This window comes from Tachypleus tridentatus, chromosome 6 (genome assembly GCF_004210375.1).
Source record: "Tachypleus tridentatus isolate NWPU-2018 chromosome 6, ASM421037v1, whole genome shotgun sequence".
Classification (NCBI taxonomy): domain Eukaryota; kingdom Metazoa; phylum Arthropoda; class Merostomata; order Xiphosura; family Limulidae; genus Tachypleus; species Tachypleus tridentatus.
In genome coordinates, this window is record NC_134830.1 from 131,860,215 (window position 1) to 131,873,875 (window position 13,661).

At 32.7% G+C, this 13,661-nt stretch overlaps 1 protein-coding gene across 4 annotated transcripts in view; it reads right to left on the bottom strand.

Moving 5' to 3' along the window:
* The window catches only part of Rpn10 (regulatory particle non-ATPase 10), a 40,744-nt gene extending 33,543 nt beyond the window's left edge, over positions 1–7,201 (bottom strand). For 3 of the 4 annotated variants that reach the window (XM_076507920.1, XM_076507921.1, XM_076507918.1), the window contains exons 1-4: positions 6,864–7,201; positions 4,339–4,479; positions 1,873–1,984; positions 1,333–1,419 (exon numbers count right to left, since the gene is read on the bottom strand). In XM_076507920.1, the coding sequence (XP_076364035.1) occupies positions 1,333–1,419; positions 1,873–1,984; positions 4,339–4,479; positions 6,864–6,889 (366 nt within the window). In that variant the 5' untranslated portion in view covers positions 6,890–7,201. Of the gene's footprint in view, positions 1–1,332; positions 1,420–1,872; positions 1,985–4,338; positions 4,480–5,218; positions 5,254–6,863 lie in introns of those variants that run through there. The other variant, XM_076507922.1, reaches the window with a different exon arrangement.
* Between the last annotated feature and the right edge of the window lie 6,460 nt (positions 7,202–13,661).

The window sequence follows — 13,661 nt, forward strand, 5'->3', positions numbered from 1 at the left end:
GAGATATAGCTCAGAAGATAATTTACTTGTAAAGACCAAAATATGCAAAATGGATATGCAAGAGAATCCATCTTTAAGCAAATGAGAAAAACCAGGGAAACAGAAAGATCCCAATCAATACACAGTTGAAATGATCACCACAAAAGGAGATAAAAGTGGCATAAGATCTCCAGGTTGACAGACAAAAAAACAAATCATTAGATTACAACTGATTGTAGAGATGAGAAATAGATGGCAAAAGAATTGCAGGATGGATATATTCCCTCCTCTTGCTGCCAGAGACTTAGAATGAAAAAACATATCAGAATATAGCAGGATTTAAGGAGAGAGATTAAGTCCTACAAACATGCCAACAACTCCAATTTATGACATCAGTGTCAGCAGCCAAAATAACCTCCAACAGAAGGTGGAAAAACCAAGGCAAACAAACAAAGAGGGTTGCAAGTTCCATCTATCCCATCACATAATAAAACAGTAAATCTCTCAGCCTGAACCAGAATATTAGGAAGGAGGAGAAACTAAAGTCATCATCTTACCACCAAGACTCAAAATGGAACAAATAAAAGTCCCCAAATCTTACAAATACAAATGATTAATTGAAAAAAAAAAAAAAAGAGTACTAGATGAATCCAGACTGGGCTTGTGAGAAGTTGGCTCAGTAAAGAAAAGCATCAAAAACAGAATCCAAATTCTTCCCAGGATCAACAAAAACTGAAATTTCAGAAGCTCTATGAAAAAATACCCCCAGCCAAATGACTTTCCATGTCTCAGTGGATGAAACCATAGAAGACCCCAAAAGAAAGTGACCTCCCCCAGACTGTAGAGAGATGCTAGAAAACAGAGGAGAAATTGGAAAGGTCAGATTTGCTGCCATCCTACAACAATAGTAGCAAAATTCATACCTGCAAATATCACATCAAATTTTGTTGTTGATTTTATTGTTGTTGGAAATTACAATTATACTGAAATCCAGAAGGAAAACAAAAATTACAATCCACAATGAGACAATACACAACACTATCAGAAAAACCACGAATAGCAACTGCCAAGAAAGTGATAACATTATCTAAGTGAGGCATTTGTATACAGTATCAGGACAGAGGGTACATTGACAAGGGTGTAGAAATCTGCAAATTAGGTATTGTCAAGAGGTATAAAAAGTACTAGAGCATATGAGATCAATGTCAAAGAATAGCTATTTTGTCAGCAGGTGGTAAGTTTTGGAACTATACTATAAAAAAAAAATCTAATTGCAAAGACCATCTTAATCAATACATTACAAAAAACATTCTATCAAGCACATATGTTTAAGTAAGCAAAAAAACAGCTTACCTCTTTAGTATCCACTTCTACAGGGCTTCCAACAAATACTATAATTCTCATTTTATGGTTTTTCCCTTGACGATGTTTGAGTGCTAGCTGCCAAATGACATATATAAATAATCAAACTCATCATGTTACAAATAATAAATTTTACACACGTCTTTCTGATTGATATAATTAAAAGATACATAATGTATATAGTTTTCATTAACATGACAGTGATTTTTCCAATTTTTAGAACCAAGCACAAAAATATTTGAGTAAAACTGTAAATCAGACCTCTGTTGAAAATAATGGAGTTTAAATGCAGAAATAATTTTAATGATTAATGCAATCACTACTAAGGTACAACAGAAAAAAGAATATTCAACAGATTTGTTTTGAAAACTTTGCATAACTATCAAAATATTTTATTTTGAAGTATTAGAAAGATACACAAGTAACCATGAGTAATTTGGTACCTTGTTAGAAGAATAAAATATACTAGAAGAAATAATGTAAGTATATTTAAATATATATATATATATATATATATATCATTAAACTCACATGAGCAATTCTTACTCCACTCAAGAAGTTAATGGAACCTTTAGGCTGCAACTGATGAAATTTTGTCAGTATACGCCCCACGTCAGTAGTTAATGTAGCTAATACCTCAGGACTAATACCAGAAAAAAAACCAAAAAAACATCAATACTAAATGATTATGAGCAGTATGACAAACACTTAAGAAAACAAAAGTTGTAAATATATGTCAACAATACTTCTGATCAACAAATCACAAGAGGGTTCTGAATTGCTCTCCATAGCTTTGACAAGTGATAAGTTATTATGTCAATAAAGAATACAGGATGTTATCAAGAGTTATAATTATTACTAAATTGTCGGCTTATAAATTGTCATGAAAATTCCAACAACATAGTTATGTGAATGTTTTGGGGATAAAAGTTAAATTACACCAAACATGAGTGAAATTTTTTAAAAACCTGCTTAAGAACAAGGGTGTAATATATATCCACTAAAAATCATAATTTTAAACATGATAAATAAAAATATTTGCAGTCATTTATCAAGGTCAAGTTAACATCTTTATGGCAGTAAGAAATGTAATTTACCAAAAGGACAATACATCATAAGCAGACTGGCACAACTGGCAACAAAAAGATGACTATCTCTTTTCAAACTCTCATTCAAAATAATGTTCACATAATAAGTCACATATGACTTTAGCAAACATTATTGAAATGTTCATTTAACAGATTTTGATAAACAAATACTTTCTGCCCAAGTTAAGTCAGGATAAAAAAACGATTTGAACATGCACAATTTGTGATTCTCACTTCAAAATGAGGAGGGTAATAATGCACCTAAAATTCAAAGATCTGTGTTACTAGTAAATTACTCATGAAAAAACACTAAGAAATGTACAGATCTTGTTTTGAGTAATACTTATCAGGCCTCCAAGTGGGCCACTGTAAAAATAGTTTTTTTTTGTTTATTTAAAAGGTTCATTTTTCTAGTTTATATTTGGCTTTGTAATAAGTTAATTTTTACAAGCATTTGTAAAATTTTCACAAAAAGAGTTATTACTTAGTGAGCAATGATTTGTAAACCCTGAAAATGAAGTCTAGATTTCAATAACTTTATGGATCAAATCCAGAGAGTTCTCATCTCAAAATGTCTTTCACACTAAGGGTGAATTCCCTAATTTTTAATTCAAATTATTATTATCAACAGCTGCTTGCATGTTAATTTTCCAAATAAATCAGTCCAAACTAAATATCAAATGCATATAAAGTCACTGAACATTGGTATAACTACAGGAAGTGAAAAATACACACTGAGAAACTTACCACAGATCTCCTGGGAAAAAGGACAATACCTAACCCAGCAGATGGTATAGTATCAGGTGGAAAATGCCATAAAAATTGAGTTTTCACCCAGTATTTATAACCTTCTTCACAAAAACTGTATCGTTAAAGGGAAAAGACCATCAGCTGAACATAACACACAAGCTCTTGGCAAACTAAAGCCTGTGCTTCTCCAGTAGTCATTATTTACCCAAAGACCTAGGGACGAGCACTCTACTTATGGCAGGAATTTCATCATACACCATATTAAATCTTGAATTCATATGAACAAAGTACAATTTGGAAACAAACATTTCTAAAGCAGATGAATAGCAATCAAACATAAGAAGTTGAAACTGTTGTAAATATTTTGATCAAGCACAATCAGAACCTTGTAATCACATGGTTAATGAGTTAAAATGTGTCTATACATCAGAATGTCAATCAAAAAAGTGAGGTTTGTACATCCTTGTTATACTAACCAAATATTTTTGACTAAATACATTTTTAGTCAAGTTGAACTTAAATGTAGACTATTTTATGGTTTCAAAATAAACCTGAACCTGGAAATATTTTATAGGTGTTATAATACTGATCTAGTAATGCTCATAGTTTTAGCTATCATTAATGACGACAACGTTTTATAATCCACTGAGAAAAAAAACGAAATTTTTCATCTCATTAAGAATTTCACTCTATAAGAACAATAGAAGTCACACCATTTTTTTTATTATTTGAATGATCTTGTAAGGAAACCCTCCAAAGGATAAAAGATGAGTGCACAAAAAAAGATGCTCAAGAACACACATGTATATCAGAAAGCTATTGAAAATGTTTATAATATGTATATAATATTCTGTACTAGATTTTTCCATGTCAATCCAATGTACAACCTGTAAAACAACATTATGAACCATACAGGTTTTATTAACATTTCAATAAATCTTGTATTTTAGATATTTCTCTAAGTTTATAATAATACAGTCAGACCGAAAAAGCAAGGTCTAAATCATAGCCTATACTTGAACTCATTGATACTTATACAGGGTACTTTCCAAACACCCTGTATAATATATACAAGCAGGTCTTTATTTTTTTCACAGAAATAAACATTTAAATACTTATTTGAAAGGACCTTATTCCACACCAACTTTACAAAACTCACCTTGCAAGTGTAAGTAAGCCCACATTATTTTCAGGATTAGACCGTGTTTTAGAATGACAAATTAAATTGACTGCTTCTTGTTGAACTTGCATTCGAGTTGGAACAAAGTCTCCATTCCTCATGTACTCACTATTGTCCACACTGAAAACAAACACAAGATATATCACAGAACATGTATGAAAAATAAGGTACATTAATCTTCCCCATCACATCTACTAACTTGCTCCTTTTGAATCCGAATCAAATATGGCCTTTCATATTTGTTTTATACAATTCATAATAGTTTATAAAATGGAAACAAAAAGGCTACTACATAAAAAGCTTAAGTTGAAAATTTTAGAAATATGAGAAAAGGCTGGTCTGATATAAAAATATTATGATTTTATTTATGCCATTCTAGTTCAAAAATAAGAAAACTTCACTTACAAGGCTATAAATTGTAAAACAGAATTCTCAGGGAATACAAGTGATTCCTAATGGGCAGAACTTAACATATATTGATCACTAAAATCAAAAAAAAAAATTACTTTAATTTGACAAGATTTTCCAGAACAAATGCATGCTATTGGAAGTTGTTTTCTACATTTGCAAGACTTTTGATAAGTTTTATGTACATATATATATGTTGTGTAGGTTGAAAACAATCACACAAACTGAACATTAAGAGAAAAAAAATCAACTAATATCACAGACAAGGGATTATTTTTTATCTTCAAACTGTCTCTGCACCACATTTCTCATAAAAGCAAAAATTTAAATACACTTTATTTTTAGAAGTAATCTATTCACCTCTTAAACTCTTTTAAAGTGCTAGACTGCCTTACCCCTGACAGTAACTAATTTTGTAAGCTAAAAGTGGTGTTATGAATGTAATACTTACGTATCAGGGGTCATCCACATCCCTGCCTGCTAGATCTCACATAAGAAATGTCAACAGCTAGAGCAAGAGGAGCAGTGAGTTGGCAAACGTAAAAGGAGAAAACAACAAGAATAAGAGTCAACATCTGTAGATGATAAAAGAATAAACTGAGTGGGCTGTATAGCATAACCGAGCAAAACTGAAGGAGATAATTACTAATTGAAGGAACATTCCATGGCAAGAAAAGACAATAATTGCCCTGGAAATGGGCAGTACAAACAAGATAATCATGAATAGACCACACAGAACAAAGGATATATAGGCCAGAACATCCATAGAGAAAAGTAAGGGAAGAGAATATGGAAAAAAAATCCAATCACTTTTCCAATTCACCCAAATTTCAGGGAGCAAAATAAACCTGTTCTTGTTGTAAACAGTTGAGACAAAAGTGAAGGTCATGGCTGCTGGAAACAAGAACAATAAGTATGTATAAAGCATATAAAATGAAACTGAACCACACCACATCTTCCTCCATAGCTGTTCTCAAAATGTACACCAAAAGAATGAAATGGATTTGTTAGGGCAATGATGACAAGTCACCTATAATAGGGGCAAATCCACCAAAAACAAAATATGGTGGAAAAACCATTCTGTAGGATGGACTGCAGTCTTAGTGAGAAAGTCTATCTTCCATCAGGATTCAAGTCCCCAAGACATAATAGAAGTATTTTCAAACTTGTCCAACATCCCATTTTAGCTCATTGTAATAATTCACTAATAACCAATCTTGTCTCATGGCCTTGAAACTAGCTTTTTGAAAATTCAGAACTAAAATGTTTTACCTCAACATTTATTAGTTAATAATAAATCTAAAATGATATATTCTCTAATTGACACAATGATATAGAAAATCATCCTGAATAACTTCATAAGCAACTTATCTCTCTCTCACTATTTGACTCCACATAATTCCAATCAATATAAATTATTTCAAAAGTGGTGCATCAGTAAAGTTATTAACAACTGAGATGTCCAATTTTCTATTATGGTAAAATTTACTCAAGTCAACCAAATTGACTAGTATTTTAATGATAATTCAAACTAGTTTAATTTCAAAATTACAAAAATTTTTACTTTCATACCTTGTCATATTTAACTGTAATTAAAAAAGAAAAAGTTAAATAAATTAGAATTCCCATTTTAAATTTAATTTTCTATTTTATAACTTATAGTTTATAAATCTATCACTCTCATTGTACGTAAATTTTATTCAAAATTCTGGAGTCATGCTATATAATTTATAACATTTTGTTATTTACAATTTAATAACAGCACGAGTTTACTACTTTTATTTGTTTTAAGCATTATGTAAAATTACTAATACAGCGATATTAACAATAACACTGAAAATATATCTGTAATCCGACAAACTACAACCAATCATGCACCGTCATTCTTTGGTTAGGCTTAAACTGCTATCAGTATCATCGAATGCAGACTCGCTTAGTAGTAAAACTCTAGAGTAACTAACATTATATTCGAGTCGTAAAACTAAATATCTTAATTAAAAACCAACATACAATTTCGGATCAAAACTTTATTCTACTGTTACTTAACTATATTCACATTAAAATCAAAATATGTAATATTATTTTAACAAACTTACCACACCATAGTACTTTCAAGAACCATGATGACTTAAAATACTAGTAGTATTAAGCCTACTACGGGATTTAGCTTTCAAAATTTCAGACGTCCACGACCATTATAAAGAAAAGGCGAAATCACACTGTCAGTTCTTTGTACTCATATTTAATGAATATTTAAATACATAAAACAGTGGTAAGATCAAATGAATGTTCCATTTTGAAACACAAGTCTTCATTTTTTATTAAATTGTGACAATGATCAAAATATTACATACTGGCCTGTAGGTTATTAAGTATTAATTAAAATAAAGCACAGAACAGCATAAAGATGCACAATAGCAAATTGTCTTTGCCCACGTCCCCCAGTGGCTCAGCTATATGTCTGCGGACTTACAACGCTAAAAACCGAGTTTCGATACCCGTGGTGAGCAGAGTACAGATAGCCCATTGTGTAGCTTTGTGCTTAATGCAAAACAACAACAAATCTTTGCCGACAACAGATATCACATCCTGAATTTTAACTATATAAGTCCTTAGTTGTGCCACTATGTGACATTAATATTTGTGCAAAATAATCGTATTAGACCACATATATATTTTTACTAATAAACTCACAAGTTATCAGTTTTCAAACATTAAAACTAAACGTTATTTAAATCAAGCTCCTGGTCAAGAGTCGAAAGATTGTGAATATTGTTGTGAAATGAGTTTGTAACTTTTTGTAAATACCTGAAACTACATAGTTCCTTTTATGTCCTCTTCTTTTATATGAATTAATCCGTAAGGTTTTGACCTCATTAATTTTATATTCGTTTGTTTGTTTTTGAACATCGCGCTAAGTTACACCTGGACTATCTGCGCTAGCCATCCCTAATTTAGCAATGTAAGACTAGAGGGAAGGCAGCTAGTCATCACCACCCACCGCCAGCTCTTCGGCTACTCTTTTTACCAATTTTATACTCAATTCTTATTCGTTTTGATGTTTAATTTTGATATAATTATATACAGAAAATGAAATCTAAAAAACAACAATGAATAATTAAATTATTTTGTTAAGGTGCGTTTTCTTATAGCAAAACCACTTCCTGCTATTTGTTGTGTCGATCGAGGGGAATCGAACCGCTGATTTTAGCGTTGTAAATCCGAAGACTTGCCGCTGTCCCAGCGGGAGAACGTGTTTGTAGGAATATATATGTAAAAACGGCTGGTATGGGTTAGTTTTTTTTTTTATGTAGAGTAGCGAACAACGTTTCGACCTTCTTCGGTCATCGTCAGGTTCTCAAAGAAAGAAAGAGGCCACGGACCGATAGCTGACCACATGTTTGAAGGGGGCTGTGTAATTGAGTGTAGGAATGTAGAAGGCGTGCTTAGATGTTTGATTATATTTATTTATATAGGTATAAAGGTGTTCCTTTGTATTGGTTTATTTTGGGCTTGAATTGTTGTATAAGTAAGGATTCTTTAATTTTGCGTTTGGTTACACAACCCCCTTCAAACATGTGATCAGCTATCGGTCAGTTACCTCTTTCTTTCTTTGAGAACCTGACGATGACCGAAGAAGGTCGAAACGTTGTTCGCTCCTCTACATAAAAAAAACAAACTAACCCATACCAGCCGTTTTTACATAGAGTGGAACCCCTCTAAAGAAGCCATCTTAGGGACTGAGACAAACTGGCATGATTAGAGGGGTTCCACTGTATATATTTTTCTCTACAAGTGGGTTTTCTCGTCACCACGGATTGTGTGTAGGAATATTTTATAAGTTACTCATAAAGTGTATGCAGAGAAAACAGTTAGTTATCGTTAATTGTGGTTTAGAAGAATATCGTGTCATAGAGTACGAATCTTTGAACTCTGACTGTGTTTGTTTATTGATAAAGAAATTTACAAAATAACAATTTTTACTTCTCAAAAACACAATCAGAAACGAGCACATACTTATTTATAAAACAGGGTCAAGTGCTTATTACGAGTATGTGTTGAACTGCTAAAAGAAGTATGGGAAAACCACATCAATATGAGCACTTCCTAAGTAGTGCAAAGACATACTGTATGTTTTCCACCTCTCTTGTTCAGAAATAAAATAGTGTGAATATGTTATTTGTCATAGCTCTCTGTTTAGAGAGAAACTCACTTTCATTGTAATATTAACATACTTATAAAGAAGTAAGTAAACATTGTACAGTTTTATTTTCTTAACTTTAATGTTCACTTTATAAAATGAATAGTATGTCTTGAAAATGGTTTATAGTTTGAAAACTAGTTTTAGTGCCGAGGTAACACAGGAACTTATGGTTTAAACTTCTTTCGAAGTTAAAACAACTTGAACAGATTTATTGTTTATTTTGCATTTCATGTACCTTACTATGCATGTAACCTTCATACATTTTGATTTAAAGTCGGGGGTGTGATAGCCTTGAGTCACCATCACCTGATCTGCCGACATAAAAGAAAGTCGTCGTGTATCTCAGAATTCATTGGTAAAATAAAAACTACCTTTCCTGCAACAAAACACGTTTTACATCCAGTTAACAGATCCATGTCTGGTTTGCTTCAAAGTAATGAAGTCTTATTTCTTTACTTGAGCGACTCTGAGGTCCAATTTGAACTGAAAGAAAAACAGACATTTCGAATAGTATGCTTATTATCTATTTAACACCTGATACTACTCTGTAACACGTTATTAAATTAATAGAAGTTTAATAATTAAACTGGATCGCAAATATGGAGTAACTTAACAAGAAAAAAGTAAATTAAAGCTTGGACCTGTGTCAGGTTTCGAAAGATCTTTTTAAGACATTGGGACAAAAAGGTCCAAACTGTATTGTATGTTAAAATAAACTACGGAACAGAAAAAAGCTGCACAATAGCAAATATTCATAGTTCCCTATACATATTAATATCAGATGTATAAAGTCATCAAGTCTTTACTTCCTATTTACTACCAACTTCATAAACTTATTTCATTTCAACACGTCATTTTGTCTAAATCCTGGTACTTCTTGCGCTTGCCTCATAGTGCCATACAGACCCGTGCTAACAGCCTTTCAGTGAATGACACCGTTTTCAAACGTTATTTCGGTGTGCGATTTATTAAGTAAGAAACGTTTATTAGAGTGTATCAGATAAATTACTATCTAATTTTGAAGTTTATGTATTTCGAACTTTTTCTTTTGTTGCAAAAACTTAGTCATTTCCAGTGCGTAAAATTATTTTTGTGTCTGGAATGTGTTTTGTTGAATTTATTTTATTATTTCTGAAATACTGAAGGAAACTGTATTTTAAATGGGATTTTAAATTCTGTGCTACAAGGGTAGCACAGTCAGGTTTCGACATCCGTGGTGGGCAGAGAACAAATAGCTCATAGTGTTAATATGAAAGGGCGCAAAACAGGTGTACAAGCACGTCTTCTAAAAATAAACCCACGAGCGTTTTTTCACTCCTTGTGCATGTCACAGTTTCATTCTGGTGCTTGATGACTTGTTAAAAACTTTTCCAGAGGCAATGACTTTTTTCGGCGTAATTTAACGTTTGTATGTCTAGTTTCAGCCATTTATACAAAGATGGACTATTTTTCTGAACCTATGAAACGTCTGTCTGTCAATTCGCCTCAGTGAATTGCACTGGGAGTGCCATGTTGAGAGTTTTAAAGTTATCAGGTACCAGACTGCAGAATGCTATGATCCATTAGACAAAATTACAGAAACAGTAAATAATTTCCAAGTCCGCAGAACTTGAAATTCTTTATTTCTATCATTTCTTTGTATGACATTTTGTTTCACATCAAGCATGTCAGCAAAGAACTACAAAGTGACTGTAGACTTGGCAAAGCAGTCCAAAGTTTAGAGAGCATGCGTAAGTGGCTAAAAGAATACAGGGAATGTGGGTTTGAATGTGTACTGACTGATGCAAAAAAAATTGTAAGTGATCTCTAGACTAATCTAGTGTTTAAAGAACACTAAAATACGAAGAAGGATGAATATATTTGCCTACAAAGCTGTAATAAACTCGTCACAAATCCACAGAAGGATCTCTGTGGAAACTACTTCAGTAGAATACTGGACACAGCTACTAACGGCAAATTTGAACAACTATAACACACAACAAGATATTTGGCTTTATGTATGACTTTCAGTAGTACTACAGAGGTGAAAGAATGTTTCACTGTACAAGAGAGTGTTCACAGATTGCAAGGCTGTGGCACTGATGACTAAATTGTCGCTGAAGAGGTGATAGCTTTGAAACCCATCTTTTCTTATTAAGTCAGCGGAGATTCTTTTAATAAGTCCTATTTTCTTTCTATCTAGACATTATTATGTTATGTATTACAATTAAAATAGCCTGAAACTGAGTAGAATTGTAATTTAGATTTAGAAGTTAAATGTCGATATGTATCCAATTTATAATATTTGCAAACAACATTGATTCAGAAAGTTTACTTTTTAATAACATGTTAATAGACAAACAATGATACAATTTATAATAATTGTTATAACAAATAATGATTTATATACAAACTGCTCTTCGGATTTTCTTCACCATCCTAATGAGTATTGAGTCAAGCGAAACTTGAGACCAACAGTCCTGCAAGATAGTAATTATTAATCATAAACCCATAACTTATTAAACAACAAAATAACAAAAAGTGAACATTTTCTAAAAAAAAAAAAAGTTTTGTTTGGGGGAGGGAGGCGGGAAGAACAAAATGAGAGAAATATTTAAATTGTCTTCTTTAGTCATACAAACCTTACACAAATTTCATTATGATTCAAGGTACAGAGCTCGAAATGCTCATACATTTTACTGGTGGTATAAAATGTAATATATTATATATTAAAAGTAGTAACGTTTATTGACAAAATAATAGTTTTTTGTTTTTTTTAAGAACTATAACTTATCAGTACTTTGTTTAAAAATAGCATCATTAAAGATATAATTAGACCACGGCGTACAGTCCTAGTGAAAGTTGCTTTCTTTCCAGCTGACACATGACGTTTCTATAAGTTGCTCAATAGTTGTGGTTTGGTAAAGTTAATGTTATGCATTATATATTATGACAACTTTATAGCAGATGTTAATGGTGAATATATATAGGGCGGAGTTTCTGTTTGTAATAGTAATAATACCAAACAATTAGTTACAGGGACTAAAATGTTTGGCCCGGCATGGCCTAGCGCGTAAGGCGTGCGACTCGTAATCCGAGGGTCGCGGGTTCGCGCCCGCGTCGCGCTAAACATGCTCGCCCTCCCAGCCGTGGGGGTGTATAATGTGACGGTCAATCCCACTATTCGTTGGTAAAGAGTAGCCCAAGAGTTGGCGGTGGGTGGTGATGACTAGCTGCCTTCCCTCTAGTCTTACACTCCTAAATTAGGGACGGCTAGCACAGATAGCCCTCGAGTAGCTTTGTGCGAAATTCCCAAACAAACAAAACTAAATTGTTATTAGAGGTAAAATGTGCAATTATCAAAACACCTTAAATGTGAACCTTTTGAATTTTTCTAAAAGCAAAACCTTCGATAAAATTGCCAGAGTCCAAGTCTCTTTTAGTATTGTCTTCAATAGACAATGTAGTAAAGTTGATTAGTTGCGCTTACAGGATTATTGTTCTCAGGTAACCTTGATGCAATTTCACTAGACGCAGTTGTTGTGAGGAGAGAGCATTTATTTAAAATTGTGTTCTGTTATAAAAAAAATGGTTATTGCACTTACCACAGATAATTATCCGATTGTCTCAATCTTGGGTACTCAAGATGTGAATTTTTTTATGGATTTTTGTTTGTGGTGTAATTTAATAGATTGCTTTGGAGTGTTCATTACATTCATAGATATTGACATACACGCTACGTCCATTAAAGTAAGATTCTCCTAAATATTATAGTCTTATATACCTCAGAATCACCAAAGATTTCCAAATGAAATTTATTACATTACAGATGTATTCACATGTTGTTGAAAATCAATATCAGTTCTCCAGTTTTTGATTTAAATATTTTGACTCAGTAACTATTGATAAGTTATGATTAGAGTATCTATGATTAAGCAGCTGCGTGAGCACTTGCACACATTGCATTTTATCAGGAAAATCATACTGATCCGAACAGTCCATTAAGTATGATCTAGCAGACTCATGCATAATTGTCGAATGTATAATTTATGTTTTACAAAAAGGTGTCTTAAATAGCTCTCAAGGTTCCTCACCTATAAAAGCTGAAAGATAAAGGTGCCATAGACTATTTCTGCTTTGAGCCTCGCGATATCCAAGGCCATCCAGACTACTTAAGAAAATAAGCCACACAAACTATGCCGCTTTCAGAGCCCACCAACAACGAACAACTTAACCTTCGTGAAATATCTCTTAGAGACTTTGATCCCATATGTCTATACCCGCCGAACTTTCACAACTAGGCGACTACTTCGTGTTCGAATCAAGATCTTTCTCGCAACATGGCTATGAATACAATGACGTATACGACAATGAATATGACCGTGCCTTCCCAAGCCTACAGCGACTTGACTACAACTATCTTTTTATAATTTAATCACATGTTTCAAATTAATGTTTTCTAATCACCGCTTTTCTTTTTTTACTAATTTTTTTTTATGCGGCCCAGGCCCAATAATTTGATACCTGGGCCATTTACAGATCCATGCCTCCCTGGAGGACCATCTGTTCCATATGAGACAATTGTTTCCAGAGTGATGTTAGTTGGATCTCCTACATTCATGGATTACCCGGCTTTTCCTAACGGTTTGAGGGAACTTTTTTCGTGTAAATTCACACATATACCTATAAAAGAATTTACACATTTACGTTT